Source organism: Homarus americanus, unplaced genomic scaffold, assembly GCF_018991925.1.
Source record: "Homarus americanus isolate GMGI-L3 unplaced genomic scaffold, GMGI_Hamer_2.0 scaffold33468, whole genome shotgun sequence".
Lineage (NCBI taxonomy): Eukaryota > Metazoa > Arthropoda > Malacostraca > Decapoda > Nephropidae > Homarus > Homarus americanus.
In genome coordinates, this window is record NW_024714177.1 from 6,849,656 (window position 1) to 6,876,632 (window position 26,977).

Consider the following 26,977-nt stretch of genomic DNA (forward strand, 5'->3'; position numbering starts at 1 on the left):
AGAGCGTTGTGGGTGGTTCTGTCAAGGTAACCAGGTACTGTTTTATTGGAGAGTCACCCTCTCTCTCTCTCTCTCTCTCCTATAACCACCCCACTCCATCTCTCACCTTCCCCAACCCTCTCCTTCCCCTCACTTTCCCTAATCCATCCATCAATCCCATACTTCCCCCCTCTATCCTTTAACCGCCTCCCCTTCTCCTCGTTCCCCATACGCTAGCCAGCCTCCTTCCCTTTCCCCTTCCCTTTATCCCCTTCTCCTCCCCTCTTCCTTCTCTTCCTTTCTTCCCTCCCTCCTTATTCTTCTTCCTCTCTCTCCTCTATCCAACCTCTTCTTCTCCTCCGCTCTCAACTCATCCTCACTACAATCCCCCCACTAACTACCCTCTCCCCACCCCTCCCTAACTACTTCTCCTCCCCTGTCTTCTCAACTCCTCCTCTTCCAGATGGGTCAAATATCCTCCCCCCACCCTAACTAACCTCCTACCTTCCCTATCCTTCCCTCCCCCACCTCCAACCTACCAAGTCAAATATCCCCCTACTCTTTTCGTCTTGTCTCCCCATCCTCCTCTCATCCTATTCCCATTCCCCATTAGCTACCATTTCCCTCTCTCATACCATCCCCCACCCCCACCCTTGTCCCCTTGCTCCACAGTCCTCCCTACCTCTTCCCTCCACTTCCTCCTGCGCCTACACTACCCTCTCACCCCCCTTCCACGTCAACCACTTTACCTCCCACCTGCCAGGTCAAACATAACCCCCTTTTCCTCCCGGTCACCCTCCTCCCGCCAAACCCCCCCCCTCTCTCCCCCTTGCTTCACAGACACCACCTCCTCCTCCTCCAGCCTACCCCCTACCCTCACCCAACTCCCTCCTCCACCCTCCCCTCCTTCCCCTTCACCTAAGAGGCGCAGGATGGCCGGTGAGGACTGTAGTTCTGCCACGACACCCGCCCCGTCAACACCCCCAACATGAAGCTCCTCGTGTGTCTCCTGGCCTGCGCCGCCCTGGGTGAGTACACATACATACACACGGCGAGTGAGAGTGTGAGGGAGACAGAGTGTGGGAGGGAGGGAGTTGTGAGGGAGAGAGTTGTGAGGGAGAGAGTGTGGGAGGGAGTGTGAGAATTTGAGAATGAGAAAGTATGGGTGGGAGAGAAAGAGAGGAATAAGAGAGTGAGAGAGGAGAAATGAAATGAATAAGATAGGGAGAGAAAAAGAGATGGAGGGAGGGAGAGAGAGGGAGAGAAATAAAATAAAAGACAAGAAAAATAACATACACGAGAATAGAGATAGACTGATAATAGAGATAGACCGATAAGATATGGGAAGATGGATACAGATAAGCACGAATAGACAGACAAAGAGTAGGAAGGTAAAGAAGACAAATGAAGAAAATGAACAGGTAAATGAGAGATGAACTTGAACATGGTGAAGAAGATAATGGTGATGATGCGAGTGTTATTATTGGTGAACTTTTTGTGAGTGTTGTGTAAGCTAAGTGGTGCATGACGTAACAAAAGATGATGTTTGAGAACTATTATTACGTCCAGTATATACATTTATACTTGTGTATTTTTTATGTATCTATTTCTTTGGATTTTTGTATGTATATGTATTCAGTTTAATTATACACACACACACACACACACACACACACACACACATGTATACCCAAGAGTTTACACCTGTTCTACACCTGTTCTGTCCACCCTCCTTACCTGTCCCAACCTCCTTACCTGTCCCATCCTCCTTACCTGTCCCACCCTCCCACCTGTCCTCCTTACCTATCCCACCCCTTACCTGTCCCTACCCTCCTTACCTGTCCCACCCTCCCACCTGTCCCACCCTCCCCTGTCCTACCCTCCTTACCTGTCCCATCCTCCTCACCTGTCCCACCCACCTTACCTGTCCTACCCTCCTTGCCTGTCCCACCCTCCTCACCTGTCCCACCCTCCTTACCTGTCCCACCCTCCTTACCTGTCCCCCAACAACTGTGCCTCACCTGCCATAAATGAGTTTCTGTTCTAGATTATTTGTGTACTTGTGCCTTTATTTATTTCTGTTAGGAGTTTAGTCCCTCTAGAATCTACTTTATATCACTGTGATTTTTAACTACTGTTCATCCAATGGCTAAATACTTGAACATAATTGATTTTTGTTCTATAGTCTTGAAGTGTTCAGTGTAAACAAAGTAGTTGAAAAAATAACCTAAGCTAGACCTCAAGCTTGGTGTCACGTGAGGTTACTGTACACAATCACCTGAGGTTACTGTACACAATCACCTGAGGTTACTGTAAACAATCACGTGAGGTTACTGTACACAATCACCTGAGGTTACTGTAAACAATCACCTGAGGTTACTGTAAACAATCACCTGAGGTTACTGTAAACAATCACCTGAGGTTACTGTAAACAATCACCTGAGGTTACTGTACACAATCACCTGAGGTTACTGTAAACAATCACCTTAGGTTACTGTAAACAATCACCTGAGGTTACTGTAAACAATCACCTTAGGTTACTGCAAACAATAAAAAAGGACCCACAAAGACTCAACAAGGCAGTATAAAAAAATCAGGATATTTACACGTTAATATTTTTTGTTTGGGTGACTTAAGTAAATCTATATAGGCTTTAAACAATATTCTTTCATTTGATACAATACTCAAACATCACATCACACGATCACAATTACGTCTTAAAATAATAGGTATTGACTATATTTTTATCTATTGACCTTCTTTAGATGGTGGATCCTTATTTAAACAATTACATTATTATCTGTAATGAATGGAGTTTAATATCATAGACTATAGCGAGCCGGGCCTCTTACTGGCCTCGTGTTCACTGCCAGACGGTTTACAGACGACGAGGTATAAAAAATTCCGATCTGTATGCTCCTTCAGCCAGACAGACAGATAAACAGACAGACAGACACAGACTACAGACAAAACCCATCACGTGAGGGAGAGGTGTTAGTTCTCCGGCATCATCTCTCCCTTCATGTGATGTGAATACAGTATGTCAATAACAGAAGACATGGAACCTGTAAGCAGCTCTCAGATAAAATACTTTTCCTTTTGACCTCTTCTGTAACCATCTGAGTACGATGACTTAACCTCCTGAGTAGAATGTCATCGTTCTCAAGGGAGCAGACAATCGTTAAGGCCAACAGTTAAGTTACTAAGACAACGTACTCGTGGGTATTAACTCATTTAACTTAAAGGATTAAGTCGTCATAATCAAGAGGTTAAAAATTACATTTATTCATGAGGTTAACGTCTCTATCCAGGGAGTTAGCATCATATTTAAGGGGTTAATGTATTCACTGAGGTTCTTATTGTTGTTATTATTACCATTAACATTAATAGGATTTGTCAATACCCTCCATACCCCCCCCCCCCTCTCTCTCTCTCTCTCTCTCTTCCCTTGTATATCTATTGTTCTCGCTCCAGCTCTTTGTCTACCTATCTCTCTCTCCTTAAGGGACTTTTACTTTCATTCCACAAATTCCACTCTCACTTCCCATCATCCTCCAGCGCCTACCCTCACTCTCGCTCTTACCAGTAACCCGTTCCTGACCCTCCCACCCCCATCCCACTTACCCACCCGCCCACCACCCTTCACCACCCTACCACCCACTCTCTCACTTCTCCTTCACCACTACTACCACCAGTATTATCCCATCAGTACCCTTCACCTTTCCTCCACTTTTCCCTCCACCCTCCCTCTCTTCCACACACCATTGGCCCTTTCCCTCCCCCTGCCCTACATACCCACCACCATTCCAGAAACACTACCACCACCACCCTGATCACTATCACCATCACTGATATTATCACCATCACCAACACCCACACTATCTCACCCCTTCCTTTCTCCACTTCCACTACACCCCCTCTCCACCACCCCCTTCCACTACACCCCTTCCCCCACTACCACCTTCCACCCCTACGTCTCCCTCAACGCCACCTTGGCCACAACCTTCTTCAGGAAATAGTGAAAGCGTGACGTCTGACATTCTCCACCGGTCACAAGTGAAGTGTCCTTGTCCTGAGGCAATACCCCGGGGGTTATGGGTCGGTCCCCACCCCTGGGTCGTGACCTATTGTACAGTAATCTGAGGAAAATATGTTTTGAAGAAGTACCGTATAGTCATGGGTCAAAACACACACAGGGGAGCCAACGTGACGTCAGGGTCTTTGAGAGTCGTAATATTTCCTCTGTAACTGTGATTAGAGAACATATTACTGCATTTAGTTTAAGCAAAGTCTAAGAAAAATTTCTAAGTTAATGTTACTGTATCTTGAGAGAACCAGTTGGATGTTTTCAGGTATCCAAAGTTATGGGAACAATATTACAGAGAGGCAAGTTAATTTCACATTAGTTTAACACACACAACCTATTCATTGGTTAATTATCACGTCTTGTTAACCCCCGTCCTTCCCACACACACAATTAAAGAGAAGTAGTACAAGATACAGCCATCCGCCTCATGTATCAGAGTTATTAATACTCCTGTTGTCCTCCCTATACCTGAGACTATCCCATATGTTGTGCTACAGCCAGAGGAACATTACCTTACTTTACCTCACATTGACAAGGAACAAACTCATGGCCTCACTCACTGACCAACAGCATCTATGACTTAACATTAAGCCCATCAACATAAATACATTCTTCCTTATTTTTTTTTATTGTAATTAAATAAAAAGAAACAATATCTTAGATAAATTCGACTTTGCAATGACTCGACGGGTCATTTGTCCATCTTTATCGGCATCTTGTCTCACTCACTCCACCTCTCTTAATCCTCTTCTCACCATTTGCTTAAGAAAAACAACACTCGCTTTGAAAAAAAACAAAAACAATAGAAGGTAAATGAAACTATCTTCAGGTAGGGCTTAAGAATAAGAAAACAACTTTGTCATTACTGTGGTCATCAGTAGACAGACATACATCGTCTCACCTCAGAATGTTTTAGCGAGTACGTGAGTCTAATATCACCTAACCAACTAACACACGTACGTAAACTCTCTCTCTCTCTCTCTCTCTCTCTCTCTCTCTCTCTCTCTCTCTCTCTCTCTCTCTCTCTCTCCACCCGCCGAGGACACTGCAGTGGTACCAGTAGGTCAGGTGGGTGGAGGTTTGCACACCACCAAGACCTGCTTCGCCTGTCTGAGTGCCCTGGGTATTGATGCCAAGGTGGGTAGGAGAGGTGAGTGTACCTGTGAGGTGGACGAGGTGAGGTGGAGAGAGAGAGAGAAAGAGAGAGAGAGAAGTAATGATGTCAAGGTGGATAGGAGAGAAAAATGTCCCTGGGAGGTGTGAGGCGGACAAACAGATAGACACACACACACACACATACACACAAACACACACACACACACACACACACACACACACACACACACACACACACACACACACACACACACACACACACACACATACCGACAGACACAAAGACATACAGACACAGAGAGCGTACAGGAAACTAGAACATCAACTTGGGATGAATCACGCGTTCCAATATTATTTTACTATGATTAAGGAAACAAAAACATCAATAATGGACATCAACTAAATGTTAATCACCTTGTGAGTGTTATGGCTCGTGGCTCTGTGAAGAAATGGAAAGTAGGAAATGAATTTTACCTTAATGATGACAACGATAAGAAACAGGCATAAACTGGAGAGAGAAAGAGAGAGAGAGAGAGAGAGAGAGAGAGAGAGAGAGAGAGAGAGAGAGAGAGAGGTTGAAGAAAGGTTGTTCCAAGCGACCTGGTTAGGGAGGTCACCTGTTGATAACTATCTGGCGTTTACCTGACGTCAATTTCTACCCACGTATCTTACCTGTGGTGGAGGAAGTAAATGTTGAGGGTGGAGGTGGATGTTGAGGGTGGAGATGGATGTTGAGGGGGGAGGTGGATGTTGAGGGTGGAGATGGATGTTTGGAGATGGATGTTGAGGTGGAGATGGATGTTGGGGTGGAGGTGGATGTTGAGGGTGGAGATGGATGTTGAGGGTGGAGGTGGAGATGGATGTTGAGGGTGGAGGTGGATGTTGAGGGTGGAGGTGGATGTTGAGGGTGGAGATGGATGTTGAGGGTGGAGGTGGATGTTAAAGGTGGAGGTAAAGGGTGGATATAGAATATATTAGCCTGTGTACATAATCCCGGACACACATGTAGACGCGGCTGTACGTATACAGAGGGTACCATACAGACACAGGATCACACGCATACAGTCTTCTGCCAAACATGTACTCAGGCGTATCCAACCTCTCTCTCTCTCTCTCTCTCTCTCTCTCTCTCTCTCTCTCTTTTCAGCTGTATCTCTGGACGAAGGGAAAAATACTCGGTAGTCCGGACGAAGGGAAAAATACTCGGTAGTCCGGACGAAGGGAAAAATACTCGGTAGTCCGGACGAAGGGAAAAATACTCGGTAGTCCGGAAGAAGGGATAAATACTCGGTAGTCCGGACGAAGGGATAAATAATCGATATTCCAGATACGAGAAAAATATTAGAGCATGATGGGGTTTATTTCGATAAAGTATAACAGAGAAAGAAAGAAAGATAAAGAGAGAGAGAGAGAGAGAGAGAGAGAGAGAGAGAGAGAGAGAGAGAGAGAGAGAGAGAGAGAGAGAGAGAGAGAGGATATTCTATTTTAAATACCAGCGACAAACAAATCCGTTTATACTGACTGTTTGTTCATCACTCTTCATTCTTCAATAAATCGAAAGGAGAGAAGCAAAGGAGAAGACGAAGAATAAAAATATGACGAAGAAAAGAAGTAGGAGGGTCGAGGAGAAGAAAGAGAAGAGAGGAGGAGAGAGAGAGAGAAAGGAGAAGAATAAGTGTGTACCAGAGGATTGTGAAGGTCATAAAGAGTGAATGCTGAGAAGGCGGAGCTCTGAAGGATGTGGCGGTAAGGATGTATTGTGCGGCGGTGTGGCGGTAAGGATGTGTAGTGAGGTGGCGTAATGGTAAGAATGTACAGTATAGTGCGGGTGGTGTGGTGCATGGGCGTGAGGGTGGTGCGTGAGGTGTACTAGTAGGGTGGGCGTGCCAGTGGTCGCGTGCACCAGTAGAAAGGAGAGACAGGTGGAAACATCCATCAAGGTGTTCACGTCACCTGGGGAACACAAAACGTTTCATCTCACTCACCGTATCAATAATTTTACCCTCGACCAAAAGACCCGTGTGTACAGACTCGCTTCGCCCACATTATCAGCTTCTATAAACCTCCTAGTGAGTTGTTTTCCTACCTGGAGAATTTTCAGGCTAGGTAAACTAAGGTGCGTCAAGGTGATAGAATGTCGATTACGTGCCGGGGAGGACTCCTGCACGGGGAGGGGGAGACGCAGCTCAGGTTCTCACAGCTCTGTATGTTATCCACACTCCAGTATATAATCCACCGGACGTATGGTTTATTGTTAAGTTTAAACAATTATCTTTATCATTATTATCTATTCTGGGGATTACCCTACCTATCTCTTATACCTGAAATTTCTAAATACACTATATGACACGAGCTCTAACTTTAACGTCCCCTTTGAGTCGCATCCCAGTTCTAAATCCATCAGCGATATATGTAACTATAAATCCCACTTGAGTCTCTTAAGATATTGGGTTCAAGATTCGAGAGTTCACAGGATCCTCCACATAACGGTTCGGATAGCGTTCATAGTACAATCAGAGCTCACACACTGATGCTCCCTCGCAGGTGATGTTGGATGTTGATGACCCTGTATTATGGCCAGTTTGCCACCACCCAATCGTGACTCTACACCTAAAATATTACTGCCGACTGAGAAGTGTTTAGAGTGAGGCAGACAAACTAACAAACGACTCTATATGATTCTTTTAATAATGATGAAATAAAAAAAATAAGAATTTATATTATGAAAGGAACGATGGCAGATGGTAGATAAGTAAGAGAATTAGACAAAAAATTCGATTTATAATAAAATAGTATTATTAATAAAACACACACACACCTTCCACACACACACTCATCCTCCACACGCACACATACACCCTCCACACACCCTCTACACACACACACACACACACACACACACACACACACACACACACAAGCACACACACACCCTCCACACGCACACACATACACCCTCCACACACACACACATACACACACACACCCACCTCCCACACAGACCCACCCTCCACACACAGACCCACCCTCCACACACAGACCCACCACCACACAAGACCCACCCTCCACACACAGACCCACCCTCCACACACAGACCCACCCCTCCACACACACATAGACCCACCCTCCACACACAGACCCACCCTCCACACACAGGCCCACCCTCCACACACACAGACCCACCCTCACACACAGACCCACCCCCTCCACACACAGACCCACCCTCCACACACATAAGAACATAGAATGGAGAAACTGCAGCAGGCCTATTGGCCCCTGAGCAGTCCCGTTTACACCCAACCCCTATTGCTCATAAGCATCCAACCTATGTTTGAAGCAATTCAGCGTATTCGAGTTAATGATGATATTTGTAACTTGTTCCATTCATCCACTACTCTTTCCAAACCAGTGTTTACCTATTTCACCTAAATCTAAATTTGTCTAATTTAAAACCATTGTTACGAGTTCGCTCCTGGTTGGATAATTTAGTACCTTTGTAATGTCCCCTTTGTTTAGCCCTGAATTCCACTTATACACCTCTATCAGGTCTCCCCTCGCTCTACGTCTCTCAAGGAGTGCAAATTAAGATCTTTAACCTGTCTCTATACTCAAGGTTCCTAATGCCCGGGATTAGTCTTGTCATTCTCCTCTGAATTCTTTCCAAGGATTCTATATCCATTCTGTAATACGGTGACCAGAACTGAACTGCGTAATCCAGGTGTGGTCTCACAAGAGCAAGATACAGTTTTAGGATGACCTCGCTAGTCTTGTAACTAACACTCCTTTGTATGAACCCAAGTACTTTATTAGCCTTGTTACGAGCAAAAACACATAGTTTTCTTGGCTTAAGGTTCCTACTTATCATTACCCCTAAATCTCTCTCGCAGTCGGATTTCTCTATGGCATCGTTGTTCATATGGTATCTGGTTTCCCTGTTTACATCTCCTATACTGAGTACTTTACATTTGTCGACCCACCCTCCACACACAGACCCACCCTCCACACACAGACCCACCCTCCACACATAGACAAAAAAAGGAATGGAAAGGTGAAGAATGTAGAGCGGGACAGGTTGGTGTGGCTTGACCTACTCTCTACGTGTGGTAATAGGCGAAGGTCCCGCCCCAGGTGAGTGGCCATTAATACCTGTAGTACTGGGGAGTTAAAATTGCTTAATCGGGAGGTCAGGTGTGTGTGTACTTATTGACATTAAAGGGGGTTTGGGTTAGGTCAGGTTGGGTTGGATTAGGTCAGGTTGGGTTAGGTTAGGTCAGGTTGGGTTGGGTTAGGTTGGGTTGGGTTGGGTTGGGTTAGGTTGGGTTAGGGTTGGGTTAGGTTGGGTTAGGGTTGGGTTAGGTTGGGTTGGGTTTTATCTCGCAGTTGTCACAGTGATATTATGGTAGTTAATTCATACTTATTCATACTGAAGGGAATAAAAGAAAATAGTTTTACCTTCCACTAAAGGTAATTGATAGAGATTAACTCACTCACGTGGGATTGAGAGGAATTAACTCACACTTCAAGGGATTAAGAGTTACTTAACTCACACTAGCATACTATTGAATACGTGTAAAAAATAAACAATCTACTGAAAAATAAGATTGACTTATCAGAATAAATCATGACGATACTTAATATTGGAAGAACAAATACTGATAATGTATACAGCCTTAACAACATCAACCTAGAGAAGTCGACTTGTGAAAGAGACCTAGGGGTACTTGTAAGCCCGGACCTACGGCGTTAATGTTCGAAATAAGGCAAACAGAGTTTTGGGTTTTATATCTAGAAGTGTAAGTAACAAGAGTGCAGAGGTCTTATTGCAACTATATCTTGCGCTAGTCAGGCCGCACCTCGATTATGCGGTTCAGTTCTGGTGCCCCTATTATAGAATGGATATAAATTCACTAGAGTCGGTGCAGCGAAGAATGACAAAAATGATTCCGGGACTTAGCAACCTTCCATATCAGGATAGGTTAAAGAAACTTAACTTGCATTCCCTAGAAAGACGAAGAGTGCGGGGAGATATGATAGAAGTATTTAAGTGGGTGAAAGGAATCAATAAAGGGATATAGATAAAGTTCTTATAATATCCGAGCAGGATAGGACTCGGAGCAACGGATTTAAGTTGGATAAGTTTAGGTTTAGGAGGGAGATAGGAAGAAACTGGTTCACAAATAGGGTGGTGGACAAGTGGAACAAGCTTAGCAACTTTGTAGTAAGTGCGGGAACTCTGGAAAGTTTCAAAAGGAGGCTAGATAGATTCATGGATGATAGAGAGTGGTAGTAACTCTCGACAGGAGCTGCCATGCACAGGCCAACCGGCCTATTGCAGACTCCTTATTTTCTTATGTTGTTCTTGTGTTCTTATAATAGTATTTAGTCTTCATCCGTATATCCACTAACATCTTACTTAAGTGGCAAGACGCAAGTATTTCCTTAACTTGAAGATTTGTCTCATTGTGAACACCATCCATTCTCTACCACATGAACTCATTAGATGTCCATTTTCATCAAAAAAATTACTACCCGACCCCACCCGACCCTCACGTCATGTTCTTCTTGAACCCCAGTATATCAGGGTCAGGTTCTTGGCTGCAACCTCACGTGTAGCTCCGTAACGCAACCTGGGATTATCTACGCTCTCATACAGAAAACGTCCAGCCGCTCATATAACTTTCGGTCTCACTTGATTCCCTTCATTTCTTTCGTATATTCCCAAAATTTGTCACTTGCACCAGTGGTCATCACGAAAGTGAACATAATGTATTGCCGATAATGTCAGGTGATCGGTGTAAGGTGGAAGAATAATGGTAGAATGTTATGCCATACGATTTCTCTTTGGCCGGGGAATGAGAGCAGGGACCTCGGCCACACACCCACCTCAAACAGGCTGGGTATTCAATATTTGACACTCAACATTCACCACTTAAATGTCACACCAAATTTAACGTAAACTTGGTCTGATATTCGATATTTTACTTTTAATATGATACTTAATATTCGACATTCAATCTCTACTTTCAACGTTACATTAACTTCAAAATCAAGTTCATTTGTATTACGATGTTGACCAAAACACAGTATCCGGGTGGACGGTGTTCATGCCTTAAATTCTCAGCAGTCCACCGACACTAACACTAGTGGAGGATTTCCAGGAGAAAGTCTGTGAAATAATATGAAAACGTGTGGTTTAAATTCTCCTCATGAGCCTCCCCGGCACCGCCTACATGTAAATGTTGACTTACAGTGAAACTGTCTTGAAAGTTATATTTACGAGACGACTATAGCGTTGAGAAAATATGCAGTCTATGAATACCAGGATATATATATATATATATATATATATATATATATATATATATATATATATATATATATATATATATATATATATATATATATATATATATATATATATATATATATATATATATATATATATATATATATATATATATATATAATTATTATTCATAGTAGTAGTAGTAGCATTATTGTTTTGCTGACAACATTTTGTTATACTATTAATTTAATATTTTCATTCTTGTCCTGTACAGTACAGTACACGATGTTTAAAGGTTTTTTTTTTAACTTAATGCTTTATATAATGCTACATAACACAAGATATACACGTGTATCTTAACCAGTTTGAACACGCATGTTAAGGATGACGTTTCGTATACTGTATACAGAAACATTTACACACAAGTCACTAAGTCAACTAGTCACTGTCCATAATTCGGGATCTTGAGTCCGGGGCATTAAAGACATTTTCTATAATGCCAAAACTAGATAAATAAATCACCATACAAGTTCACATTGACTGTAATGTACATTACAGGTGTGTCAACAATAATAAACAGTAGTAGATAAGTTTATTTGACCAAGGATAACTCAGTGCAGCCACCCTTTGCTTATATTTTCACTTGGGTTAAGAGAACTCACGTAGCTGCGACAGATTAAAAGAAAATTGACAGACGTTTAGCTACCCAGCACTGTACGTATCGTGGGGGAGGAGAGGAGGGCGAGCCAGTAAGGGAAACGTTCTCACACCCTGACAGTTAGAAGAAAAAACACGACCTACACTTGTTTCTATTATGTGGAAGACGAGAAGGCAGGTGTCCACGCCCCCTTCCACACAGGAGATAACGAAGAAGGAGTAACGATTCTGAGTGTCTTTTTGAGCAATCAATTTATCATGCACGTCATCACAGTTAGTTGTATACCGCTGAATATAATTTTCAGAAGTGTGTGTGTGTGTGTGTGTGTGTGTGTGTGAGTCACCAACAGACAAACACACCCCGACAGCCACACTTTAGCGGACGTTTGCTATCTGCTGGGATTCCCTTCGCCATGTCAGCAGCAACTGTTAATAATATTAGTGTTTTAAGTTGTATATTGTATAGTATGGTTTTAAATTAGACAAATTTAGATTAAGGCGCGAAATACGTAAACATTGGTTTGGAAATAGAGTAGTGGACGACTGGAACAAGTTACCAAATATCATCATTAACTCGAATACGCTGGATAGCTTCAAACGTAGGTTAGATGGATATATGGGCAATAGGGGTTGGGTGTAAATGGGACTGCCCAGTATGGGCCAATAGGCCCGCTGCAGTTTCCTCCATTCTTATGTTCTTATATATATATCAGCACTCGTTCAAGTCATCGTGAAAGGTGTTATGCAGGTGATTCTTAACTCCATTTGTGTTCATAAGACTATAGACATTCTCCTCACAGAACAAAAAACATATTCCGCCATCAGCTGAAGAACACAATATACAAAAACAACCTTCAAATATTTAGATGAATTTATTTCCTTAATATATTTACTAATTATCATTGAGCTTTACTATAAGAGAATAATGTGACGAAGGTCAAGATAGAAACAGGGCGTCGAGAATCATAACCTCGCAAAAGGTGCGGAAATCTAAAATGGAAACCACTTTTTCACATACGATTACAAGTTGTATACTATAAAAAAAATTACTTCCTATAAGTCACACTCCATAACTATAAGGTGACGTCATCCAGAGTTTTTGTTGTGATGTAAATAATAGGCCATCGCTCCTGTGCTACTTGTAATGTTGTATTTTGATATGATAAAGCTACATCACTCTCTCTCTCTCTCTCTCTCTCTCTCTCTCTCTCTCTCTCTCCTACCATCCCCAGCTTGGTATTTACGTCAAAGGAAAGACGCTTTTGACGTAATGGCCTGACCACAAACCACCACAATTCCGGTGACGTCTTGCCACTTCCACTGTGGTTAATGCTTGGTGAATCTCCCTCCTCTCCGGGGTCGAGAGAGAGAGAGAGAGAGAGAGAGAGAGAGAGAGAGAAAAAATAATAAATATAGAAAGACAAACTGGAGATACAGGCTGTTGTCACACACACACACACACACACACACACACACACACACACACACACACACACACACACACACCATAAATCCTTCACCCATGTCACACCACCCTTCCATATATCATTAATCCCCCACCCCCTCTATAGTTACCCGAACGATAAAAACACGTGAATTAACGAAGAATAAGTGAAACACCACACTATGGCCCTGAAAACGACGGTCATATTACTGGTATTGGTCTCTTTCCCATTCTATTCGTCTCCTATTACACCCGTGAGCTTGTTAAAGGGGAATCGTGTTTCTCGGTTCGATGGGACCTGTACACACCTGACGTCATCACTAGAAAGGTATACCAGTAATAATTAATATCTTTACCTGAATAGTCCCGGTAGATAGAATTCTGGTGTTTTTGTTGTTTTGATTGCTATCGTCATTACTATTATTATTATTATTATTATTATTATTATTATTATTATTATTATTATTATTATTATTAAATTAAATCAAATGCATCTTTCATTAATCAAAACAAAATTAATTCACTATATAGCATCCTTTTAAAATTTCTCTTCGTTAATCACAAGTGAAGAGAGTGTTTAAAAAGTTATTGATACACGCCATCAAAAGGAAAAAAAGTCCATCTCACCCGGATATACGAACAGCTCAAGCAGCGTCCACACCACCACCAGACCGGATGCGTGAGGAGGTTCTTTATAATTGTGCGAACTTGTTTTCTGACTGAATGCTGCGGAACCTTCCTCGCCTCCGAACATGGTGGTGCAACAAGACTCAAAATACCTCAAGTCAAGGTTATTTTTCCCTTTGCTCTTCACCCTTGTCTGGGTTTTTTCCCCTGTGTTATTTTCACCAATGCTTACAAAAATGTGGCGTCTATTTCCTCATACGATGTGAAAATTAACATCTATTTAATTTTCTGTCATTTTTCTGGTTGTCATCAATTTATTATTAAGTACAATATAGTTTATATTTTACTGTACTGGATAATATTAAAAGACTGAAGACTTTATGTACGTCAAAATACTTCAATTCTCACTTATATACTGAGATTGTTGTGTTCTCGAGTACAGCCATTGACAAACCACTCGTTATTCAGATCAAGACATAAAACTAACCAATGAGAAAACAGTTAAATAGAATATAAACCAATCGTAACAAAGACAGTAATGAAAAGGGAAAAGTATCATAAACTTTCTCTTCATAAACTAACCACTCTTTAAAAATATATATATAATCAACATGAGTATATACGGACGAAGCAAAAACTATATAATATCAAAATTGAAAACGGGAACAAGAAGTACATTGTCAAAATCCCACATATATACTGTATATGCAACACAAAATCGGATCACATGAAGATTAGACACCCCAGTTTATCTTGCCTGTAAATTAAACACACTAACGTTACCGGGGTTAGGTTAGGTTAGGGTGGTTAATCTTCAGGTGAAACAAACTTGAATGTCTAATCTTCAGGTGTTCCTAACAGTGCAATTAACAAGTAAAAATAACATGAACCAGTAATAGTTTAAAAAAGAAATCACAAAACTCCATTAGAAAAAAATATCGACTATCACTTACCCCGACCAAGTGAGCCATCAGTGACAGGTTTCATAAGATCTCGAAGTTAATAATTGTCACCTTAAAAGAGTTATCTGTTGTGTGAAAGAAGAACTGACGATCGATACATCATGACGCTAGCAGTCGAATCATCCAATCTAAAAATAAACAAAATAAATAAAATAAAAACAATTCCGCCGTAAGTTACAACTGATCTTATTTCAGAATCTCAGAATGAAACACAATAGCGAAATAAATTCTATCTAAAGTTACAGGTAACCATAAAACATAAGAAGATAATGGCATTAGTCTAGTCCACCATCCAGTAAGGCGTAAAGTGACCTTCCTCCAAGACTTCAATTATCTTCTCCCTTCCTCCTCATCCTCCTCTCACTTAACACACCGTCTCCAAAGCATATTAACCTTTACGTGTTGACTCTATAAATATCACTATACTAGAGACAGGATAGGGCAGCTATGCAATGAGGTGGGAACTTTATCTTGCAGTTTGTATTCAAGATGGTAACAAGAGTTTCAATTCACCAGTCTCCGACCTTCAGAAATGTGACATTGACTAATTCGTACACGTTAAGTTATGGCAATTTGACACTGAAAGCGATTTATTACTTTTATGATTTTATTTCGATAGCAATATATATTATTTTTATTTGAATATCAGTTGATGATGTATTACTGCACTTCAACTATTGGAAAATCGTGAACTGGTTTAGGGAGTCGTGTGAGTCTTCAACCCTAACACGAAACTGTATATAGAACCAGTGTGTGTGTGTGTGCGCGAGAAAATATACTCTATAGTGAACATCAGATTACCTATAATAAAGCAAATTGTATATGTTTAGATTATTACCACAGCACTGACACAGAAACAGAGTGAAGGTGCGACAACACGGAGTGATAAAAAATAAACAGTCAGTCTGGATTTGTATTCGGAGTCAGCTGAAGAAAAGAATCATTAAACAAAAAAATCTTCTGATCTTTATCTCCAACGGGAACATGTCACCCTCGACCACCAAGAAGGAGCCGAAGGTTTTGTAACGAGGCATCAGCCGTAACACAGATCATGGTGGTAAGTCTATTAAAAGGACTTGAATCTTAAATAATAGTGGCTTAAGGTTAACAGGCCATGTAAGGAAAGACACGGGTCAAGTTTGAGAGAAATGTGTAGGTGGTCAAGGTAAAATTACGTCAACCAGGTCAATTGACTCTAAGGGGGCGAGGATAAACACTAGACCATCAAATGTCGATTTTATTTCCCTTCGGACTTTAGGCAAGGTTTTGAATTTTTGTTTATTCAATGACCGTAATATTTCGCCTGCCATTAGACTGTAACGATACTCAGAGGTAATTCCTAACCATTCTATCACCTAGTATTAAACTGAAACTGGAATTTAGAACAGTATTTTGGGAATTAGTGTTGCCATCCTGTGAGTGACCTCCGCCAGAGCCTGGTCACTCACTCCTAACATGGCCTTAATTACTAGACTGGTCGCCCCTACTACCCAGCATGGCGCAACCTGTTGAAAGTTAGATAACTATCACATTCTTCGTCTCTTAAGTACTCCTAGCAATTAAAGTTCAAGTGATGTTTTACGCCACACGGTAGTTGTTGCATTTGAAAGTACACCTGTAGTAGGATGTTACCAGAGCTTCCTGCTGTTGTACACTGACTCGTCGCTTGGGACACAAAAACTTAAGACCTGTTTTTGTCTTCAGGTCGATACTTCTTATCAATCATACACAAACCAAGAATATATTAATATCAAATATAAATTATACAGTCACAATTACCTAGACTGAATTGTTTGTTTGTAAATATAAAAACATTCTTCCCTGTAAACATGATGTTATTCTTATGGGTATAGTAATATAATACTCTACACAATCTGGTGAAATATCAAAGTAAAACAAAAATTATGTTAAGTATCAACAACATGCGCCTCACGATGAAAACCAGACGACATCGCCAAGTAGACCTTAATGAGTGTCATCTGTGCTCTCCATCCAAGCCAATTTAGCCAAGCTATTTTAGTTGTACACGCCATTAAATAATGTATAGGATTTTCGACTCCTAACTCTTCAGAGTTGCAATGATAATTTGGTCTGAGAGGACATACTTCACCACAGCTTGACAATGGTACTGTGTCCAGAAGTGAAACATCCCACTGGACCTACACTTCCGACGTGTGTGTAGGTATTTGTCAAAGAGGTCATCTGCCTCGGTAACACAAATATTCTTTGCCCGGGGAGCTCGCGTGACTTGACTTGAGGTCAGCCTAATGTTTCTTGTCGGTCACCTCCCTATAAATGCAGCCCACGGACTAAACAAGGGTAACAAGTTTTTTGTTCATCTAACAAGCTGATACCACGCTCATAGCCCAACACATATATTACCTCAAGAACAATAAATAAATATAGTAAACAAACTACCGGTTCCTAAATGAAAGAACAAACTACCTTCTCAAGGCAAATAATAACTGCACTTCACCTGTGCTGAGTTTGTTAAAAAACGGTATATCGTTAAATGAACAACAATGTTTAAATATTTATTCCTTAAACCATCGCCGGGACGTATCTAACACATTCTAGTCTCTTAAATCAAGGTTACGTTATGGGGGATGAATATAGTTGCAATTCCGAAGGTAAAAGTCATGTGTAGGCCTACCAAAACACACCCTCGCCCCTCGTTCAAAGCAATTACGTAAAGTTGACCTCCAATTGTGGAGATGATCAGCAGTGATGATTTTACGCGGGAGAAAATCCTTTCTAAACAAGCTAACTCTTTATATAAAAAATTATATTGGAAAATTAGAACAGTTGATTCAATGTGTACACTATTTCTACTTTTAGTTTACCTGTGTTGCCGTCGACACTCGTGGTCGAGGTGGCCATCTTGATGTAATTTCGTATCTTGACTCCAGGTACAGAAACCTGGTTCATAAAACTTTTTCACAATATCGTCTTCCACACCATGGCTATGTGCAGTAAACATCAATTCAGCTCATCTTCAGTTATTGCTGTCTTAAGCTGCCAAAACATACAACGTAAACGCACCCATTGAATAGATCAAAACGAAATTTTCACACAACTATTTCGCTAGTGTGTCTAAAAGCCGTTCGGTCTCTTATTTCGAATTTGTTGTACAATACTAGATGAAACCAGCATCTCGCCCTCCAATTTGGAACTACCGGGTGTGGTGCTAGTAACCTACATGGGCAAGTACTAAGTAGAGTGACAACTCCCATCCAGCCTCCACCACCTACCTGTTAGGCTGCCACACCTTGCTAATTGCCCCCTCATCAAGCTGGAGTCTTCCTGTATATCTAATTCTTACAATAATGCGGGACTTCAACCAATGAATATGGTTTCTGCAATTATAATACTAATAATAACAATAAGAAAAATCAGAAGCTTCAGTTTGGTAAATTTATATAACACAATGGAATTTCTTCCTTTCAATGAATCAATCACTCCAGCAAGGGCAAGAGCCAACATTGATATCGCATTATAACTTGCATGACGACTTTGTAAGCATATAGGGCCATGAAGTGCATTCAATACGCATAAGTTCTTTATATAAATGAGATTTAGATTATAGCGCGTTGGTAAGTGATGATTCAGTTGTCACAGCGTGTATTTATATATTGATAAATAATCTTAAAGAGCACCCTTCAAGGATTGTTTTTTAGCTAAAATGCTTGTCTGCTGATGACAATGCAATAATCATGAGACATCACTGAAACTGATATTCATTTTAAACAATAATTAAAATCAGTAATCATAAAATATAAGTACTACAGTATATAATGGCGCTTTTTAATATTTCATCAAAACTTATTATCAAATATTCTTGAACATAAATACAATATCAAGAAATAAATACACTATGTGGAGACATTAAAAGTTTAATTTCAACATACATTCACGTGAGGTTACAGTAATAAGTTTTAGTTGTTGAGCACTGCCACGAGGTCTGGAACAATTACTATGCAGTTATAGGTTATGTAGGAGCCGTGGTGTTTAGCACATCCCAGCGGCAACTCCTTACCTAAGACATTATTTAACGAAGGGATATTTTACCATTTTAGATTTCTAAATCAAGGGAATGTCTATGTGGGAAACATCGACAAAATGAAAATATTAAAATATTCGAAAAAAATGCTATAAAATTCCCGGTGTTGCAAACAAACAGGTGGCGAGACGCGTAGAACAGGTGGGTAAGGACCTCTTGACTGGTTCAGGGATTGTAGGCAGCCAAGGTTAACGCGTTACTCACTGAAAGTTGAGTGAAAGGCTGAGCCGCCTTTAGAACCATTCAGTCTCAGGTTTATTTGAGTACCGGTTTAGCAAATTCCTCTAAACATAAGAATATATCAAAATTTGTTTATTACGGAATGACTTTTTTAAACTTACTAACTGAACAACTTACTTGTAGGATAGTGGTTAAGTAACACCGCTGTCGCCACACTAACAGTAACAGAAGGTAAACAAACATTAGCAGATATTTTCAGAAGATGAGAAAGTAAACTACTTCTCCGTCAATACTGTGCTCCTTGTGACTACTAAGGTCCTCCAGAGTACACGCGCTATTTCAACTGAGCCCTTGTTCAATAGGTGGAGCTTCATTTGAGATTTTTCGTCCTGTTTATTTCGTTCATTCAAAGATCATTAATTCTTGGCTAAGTTGCTCAGTTTATCGTGTATACATACTACTTTAGTTCAACTTCTAAATAATTAAAGGCATTTTGCAATAATCGGATGAAATAATTCATGCATCATTTTCACGTTGCTTGTGTTATATTCATTTAATTTGACCAAGGACAGCTGATAAAGGCTGAGAGGCTTGGTTCCAGTAGACCCAACGTTGCTTAACTTCGCTGATCGGGCAAGAAACAGTGATCAAATCATTATATCATAAATGAGAATAGTTTAATTCATATTTCAGTGCCACTAAGGAAAAACAGGTGAGACAAATCCACGTTGTATACACAAATAACAACCGAGTCAACGAGTGACAACTATCTGGGTTAGGTTAGGTTAGAACAAGAGACAGGCGGGCCACATAACCCGCTCAGTTCAATCACTCATATTTAAAGGGCAACCTTTTAATGTCGCAAGAACTCAATAAAGGTCCTTATAATATCACCGCCATTCAATTCTAAGGGGTTCTGACCTGACCTATAAATATTGTCAACAAACGGTATTTGAGGTCTAAGGTCCTTTTGTCAGCGCCAATCAGCGTTCAAGTCTAACCTATTTGGTTTACCTGTTTTCTGACCTTGTGTTCTGTGCTAAATGACTTTATCTGTTGAAGCATGTTAAGTGAATACAATACACTGCAACAACAACCAATAGAAAATTTTATTTCCTCTACAACTGTGTGTAAGATCAACTTCATTTAGAATTTTTTGCACAAATAAAGTATCAAAAACATATCCAGGAATAAGATCAAGTAGCACCATACCTAGCGTCATCTCGGGTGTGGACGTTGGTGTCCTGCAAAACTACTTTCACTAACGTTTGGAGGTCGTTGGGTGTACCAGACGCCGCTAGACGGGATAACGGCAGGGTGCGCGCCCCGCCCGTCCACCTTTGAGTCATTAGTAAACATGAATAGCATTTTTCAGGGTTTTATCTCTCTTTTTTTTTGTTAGAATGATGTAATTACTAAAATTGTTACGCGCTTGAAGACCTTCGTTGTTGAAGCGCAGTAATATCATTATAACAACAAAGCATTTATGAATTCCTTTCTTGTGAAGATTATGCAAACGCCTTTCACAGATTTAAATTGTTCTGAAATAATCTTGCTAGGCTTAAAATTATTCAACAAAATACAGTAATTTTTCCTTGGAATGACATCGGTAATACTATGTAAAGGTCATAATTTCATAATAATATTTAGACACCAGATATATTATACATTCTATTTCGTGAATATTTTGTTCATATGCCGGAGCTGAGTGGAAAGCAATTCCTAATATTCAGGATATCAGAAAAGCCATCATTTTTATCTATGCGTTGAATATTATTAATTTTAATAATTTTTTAAGAAATTATCAATATGTTATCTCTTCTCTAATTTTAACATAACAAGAAATTATTGTTCCTTTAGCTAAAACTAAATAACAGTTACTTTGGTGAAGATAGATCCCCAAGGCAATACAAGAACGTCCATTAACTAAAGCTACCCTACAATACTTCATACTGTACTCTCGCACCTACCCTGGTCAGCAACTGCCGCCTCACTACATTACAAAAACCTGACCTTCCACTGATCTTGGGCCTGACTGAACTCTTGCCAGTATGAGCCTTCCTGCACCATGATGTAACGACCAGATTCCCTTAATGCAATCGCTGAATACTTTCCTCCAGACACGCGTTCGTCTTTGGACTCTTACGTGACCGTCACTTAACCTTGTCCTTTGTAGAAAGAAGGCTTACCTGACCTCTCATATAGTTTGTTAAATGACAGCATTAATGATGATAGTAATACTAATACTAATAATAATAATAACAATAATAATAATAAAAATAATAAAAATTATTTTATATTACCACGTGAACATACTGAATACAAACTCTAATCTACATAAGAGAATAATGCGTTGTTTGCTTTTCGGTGTTTATCAAGGTTATTAAACATCGTTCACAATATTGCATCATTTTAGTGCACTTAAACGAGCTATTTTATAGATTTCTGTATAGGAAAATTTGCTCCTTATCTGGAAAGGTCTGGTCATATCCACCCCAGGAATTGTAACTTACACACATCGTTTACATCACAGGTTTCTTAAAACTCCTAAGTCCAACATCGTTAATTTTAAACTGCTGCTCAAGTAGGCATGCCATTAATAACGATATTTCTCAGTACTGAATTACATACACTATAAGAGCGTAGTCATTATAAATTATTTACAGTTTCGTTTTTCATTATTCTTTATATTATTGTTAACCACATGTATTATGGAAAAATAAAAGTAAATCATTTTGTTTGGTGTAATCCGTTTATAGAAGATATGATCAACCAATCCTAACTTAGCCGTCTTATAATAATTTTAAGTTTTGAAGGTTAGATTAGGTTTACTTGATTCAAATATGTAATTTAGATACGCAAGAACAGTAAAGTATTACCTTAATTTCTCACATCGGTTTTTCAATGTCACACTAAATTTACTTCTTGTATGATCAATGTTTTGGATATTTCCCCGTAGCACACTTGCCACGTATATGGAAGCGATTAGTTAATTTATTTCACGAAAGCAGGTTATCCCTTACTTTTATCTATTACACGAAATTAGTTTATCTGTTACACGTATTTATTACACGAAACAAGGTTATCCATTAGGTTAATCTATTATACAAGAAGATAGGTTATCCAAGCTCTTCACTTATATCGTTATCCTTACCCACTATGTCTGAATTACTGCATATCCTTTCTTTTGAACGCCAGACTTTTTACCTCTATAGCCACATCTTGTAGTTACACCAAAACAGCTTTTTCCTTTTGTCACTCATATCATATTCTTAGACTATATGTTTCATCTGTTTCTTGACAGCTGCTAGCCAGTCGTGCCCCCCAGAGGACGTGCACTTCTTCTCAGACTCCCAGTACTGTGACAGGTATGTGGAGTGCCGGGAGGGCGTCCAGACCGAGCAGCAATGTCCTGACGGACTCCTCTTCAACGATCAGGTCACCAACGGCCGCTACCCCTGTGACTACCCCGCCGAGGTCGACTGTGGCTCCAGGAGTAAAACTCGTAAGTGTATTTGGGATATGGGGAGATAAGTGTGTTATTATATAAAATAAATATATTATAGACGCGTTCACATCTGCCCTTACCCGACCGTAAATTCGTAACATTACAAAATTCACCCAAACATATATTAGTATTACATATAGCACTTTTGCAAGCTTAAGAATTCATTTTTAGTGAAATTTCCTCGACATCATGAAGATTGACTTTCACTTTACATCTTTAAGTATTCAGATGCCTACTTACCTCTCTAAGTGAATTTTCTCAACATTATTTTATAAAAAATAACAAGAAAAAAAGAGATTGGGTATAATCGAGGAAGCATTTACAAGTCAAGATGAATCATTTCAAGGTAACTTGGCCGATGGTGAGATGCCTTTAATCATAGACCAATCTTTACTGCGCTGAGCTGCTCAGTTACAATAGAATACATTAAAAAAGCTTAATATATTCATATATTTCAGCATAAAGTGACGTACGTCATCTTTCCATGAAATTGACCATTAATATTAGTAGGATTTTATTCCATTTTGCTCCTAGTGTATAAAAAAATTCGTTTATATTGTCCACTGTTTTAAACAATCATAACATTAAAGTGTTTCTGCATTATAAATAATTTCATAATGGCAATATAAATAAGAGGGGGATCGGTGGTAGAAGCGGTACCGTTCTTGCCTCGCAAGAGAGATGTCCCGGATTCGATTCCCGGGCCGGTGGAAGTTGTTTGGACTTCCTTCCTAGCCCCCATTAGTCCCTGTTCACCTAGCAGTAAAGTAGGTACCTGGTGTAAGTCGAAAGTTGCGAATTCGCATTCAGGGACAAGTTGTTGGAGCTTCCAATAACTTGAGGACATAAACCACTGACTCTTCAGGCTTCTACGCCCTTAACTCATGAGACATAAAGGCAAGCATGAACTTAGCATGCTTCCCTGTTGGGCGCTGTAAACGCTTCTGCGCTTCACCTTACACAATGATGTAGGGGAGTGCCCAATAAAAAAATAAAAAAAAATAAGAGTTAAACTTTGCGTGTCCACACTAACCATCGCCTGCCCCACAGAGACCCCCCAGCCTACCGAGAACTGTGGTCACCAGTGGGGTTACTTTGGCTCCGGCGACCCACAACAGTGTGGCTTCTTCTACAACTGTGTCGACGGCGTAAGCCACCTGATCAACTGCCCCGCTGGCCTTGCCTTCTCTTCCTTCAGCTACCGCTGCGAGTGGCCTGACGAGTCCCCTGACTGCGACTCTGCTGGTACGTTACTCTGTTCATGCCGTATGCGACGTTTTGTCTGGATTTGTCCTTTGACTCATGTGACAATTAAGGTCCTCTTGTTTTTAATACATTTGATAGAGTTCAGGTGGGTTATGGTAATGGCATTCAGTTGTTTGATAAGCTTACTTTCTCCACTAGACTTGGGTATTTTTGTCATAGAAAAAACTTGTTTATAACCTCCTAATTGGGACATATCAGGTGTCGGAACTGTGATTATACTTATTCATTATTCTATACAAAAAATTACTTCCGTTATAAAGGTTCCCGGTAAGGACACAATTAGCTTAACGGCTTCGCCCTGTCGGATGAATTAGAGGATCAATAATATAAAACAATTTTTTTAGACCAATATTAAACATAATAATTAGGTAAATATGAAGGAATACTTAACACAATAAAAATATCACACAGTACCTCAGACTTCACGTACCAGATACTTCTTACCATACTGAACAAACCACAACCCGCGTCCAGGATTAGTCTCTTGATGCATATTTTGAAACCGAAGTAATATAAAAGAATGATTATCCGTTCCTGACCTTTTTTTTTATTCATAATTAGGAGGTAATTAAAAATATCCACAATAAGAACTTTGAATCATAGAAGTTACGGTGGGAAAGCATATCATTATCCAAGGGTTTTGTAATTCAAATTAACTGTTTATACAATATATGATAGTAAATTTTCGAGGATTGGCATAAGTGGTTTAGCCTTCTTTCTATATTTACTGATTAAAGCATTGGTCACCTTAGGATAGCTGACTCCTACTGGCATGTTATTTGACATGCTGAAAGTACCCTACCAACTTGTCTCTACAGTCCATAGCGAACTCACCACCGTCAACCATCCACTGTGTAGCCACCTCTATTACTCCAATAGTGGTATAAGAACAACACCCCAGAGGAGGCTATTTCACCAGACAATTTTCCAATGGATAAAACACACCATTAGAATAATACAGTGGACATGATCAAACAAAGTTTTTTTTTTAAGTTCTAATACCCTGTTAGCTTAGAAAGGGTGAAGTTATGTGAGAATTTTTACAGCCATATTAACTAGCACCTTCCGCCCACAGCCTTCCTTGGGTTCTCGTGCCCAGCGGAGTCTAACACACTTGCACTGGGCGGGTACACACAACACAGTTCTCCCCGTGACTGTCGCCAGTTCTTCATCTGCGTCAACAGTTCCCCAAGACTCCAGTTCTGCCAACTTGGTCTTGTCTTTGACGAGGTGACCTACACGTGTGTTGACCCACAGTACGTCTCTGGATGGTAAGTTTCCTCATATGTCTTATTTTTGTTTATTTGTTGTATAGCCTGTTCAGAATGCTGAGATCAAGAAAAAAATACAATTTTGGTTTTAGTAAAATAATATTAAGATAAAAGTTTCAATCTGTATACTTATAACAGTCAAATGACACGACGCTCGCTATCTGTCTGTATATCAGTTTCCGCACAAGAACCTGACATAATCCTTTGCTGTGCTTAACAAATAAGTACCCGTTAGCACACAGTAATTCATCGTAGCTTTGCCATACTTTAAAAGGCAGTTGTCCTCTGAGGTGCTCTTTGTTATGTCAAGTAATAATGATACCTAGAACCCATTACTGGCGTCATTCACTTAGTCTTTCATACCTTCCGTCTCTCACACTGTCTACCTCTCTCACCTTGTCTCACTGTCTCCCTCACAGCGAGAACTACTATACCCCAGAGGAGCTGGAATTGTACCGTGAACAGCGAGAGCGTCAGAGGCTCGCTGAAGAGAGGAGGAGGGAAGAACTGGAAGAACTTCGGCAACAGTTGGCTCAACGCAGGAGACAACAGCAGCCTTAAGGAATCCGACTATTGATTACTGGAGCAACGACAGCAGTAACGGATGAAGCACGCAGAAAACTACGACAGCGACAGTATGAGCCGCGACAGCCAACTCTACATCAATGACAACAATGATGCTTGATCATGCAGCAAGAACTCAAAACTGTAAAAAAAATTTCAAGCATTTTGGACGAGTTCAGCTGATTTGCATGTACCTGTATGTACCGACGATACCACAACAACCAGATCAATTACAACCGATTTTGCAATATTCTGAGTGAATAGTACAGACTGTGAGTTAGCAGCAATAAATATGAAACGTTTCCAACAACGATATCGTAGAGGAAATGATCGTCGGAGTCGCCTCGCATTCTTGTTCGGTTTATCATCCTCTAAGTGAAAAATAAGCAGAATAATAATCTTCTACACTTGACCTGCATGTACTCTATGGTTTTGTTAATAAGAATATGTGCTCTTCAAGATAAATATATAGTGTCTAGCTTTTAACAGTGATAAAGGAAGCTGCTTGTGTGCTATACAGCTATTATTACCGCAATTATTGATGAAACACAAATGACTTGATAGCTCCCTCTACAGTCGCAATTGTTAATATTAGTAATAGTTATTACAATCGATTATTTTTTTTATTTCGTGACAAGGAATATATATATATATATACACACATATATATATATATATATATATATATATATATATATATATATATATATATATATATATATATATATATATATATATATATATATATATATATATATATATATATATATATATATATATATATATGTGTGTGTGTGTGTGTGTGTGTGCGTGTATTTTGATACAAACTGATGAACAAACACCATTACTATGAGTATTTAAAACATGGATATAACACAACCATTAGGACCCACACACTCATAGAAGATCAGTGCCAAACTTTCCTTCTCTTCTAATATTTTCTCCCTTTGTCATTTTTATTTTACCTTTT

General features: G+C 40.1%; 1 protein-coding gene across 1 annotated transcript; it reads left to right on the forward strand.

Annotated features, from left to right (window-relative positions):
* Positions 1-881: 881 nt before the first annotated feature.
* Positions 882-26,255, forward strand: LOC121877555 (protein obstructor-E-like). The gene is made up of 5 exons (XM_042383354.1): positions 882-1,007; positions 22,703-22,903; positions 23,957-24,151; positions 25,248-25,443; positions 25,863-26,255. Exons 1-5 carry the CDS (start codon positions 968-970, stop codon positions 26,002-26,004), a joined length of 774 nt encoding a protein of 257 aa, XP_042239288.1. The 5' UTR covers positions 882-967; the 3' UTR covers positions 26,005-26,255.
* The last annotated feature ends 722 nt before the right edge of the window (positions 26,256-26,977 follow it).

What these genes read in the sequence shown, in the direction of transcription:
- LOC121877555 (XM_042383354.1), top strand. Translation starts at nt 968, where the DNA reads ATGAAGCTCCTCGTGTGTCTCCTGGCCTGCGCCGCCCTGG. An exon ending in CCCTGACTGCGACTCTGCTG is followed by an intron (nt 24,152 to 25,247) that starts GTACGTTACTCT and finishes TTCCGCCCACAG; the next exon opens with CCTTCCTTGGGTTCTCGTGC. An exon ending in CCACAGTACGTCTCTGGATG is followed by an intron (nt 25,444 to 25,862) that starts GTAAGTTTCCTC and finishes TCTCCCTCACAG; the next exon opens with CGAGAACTACTATACCCCAG.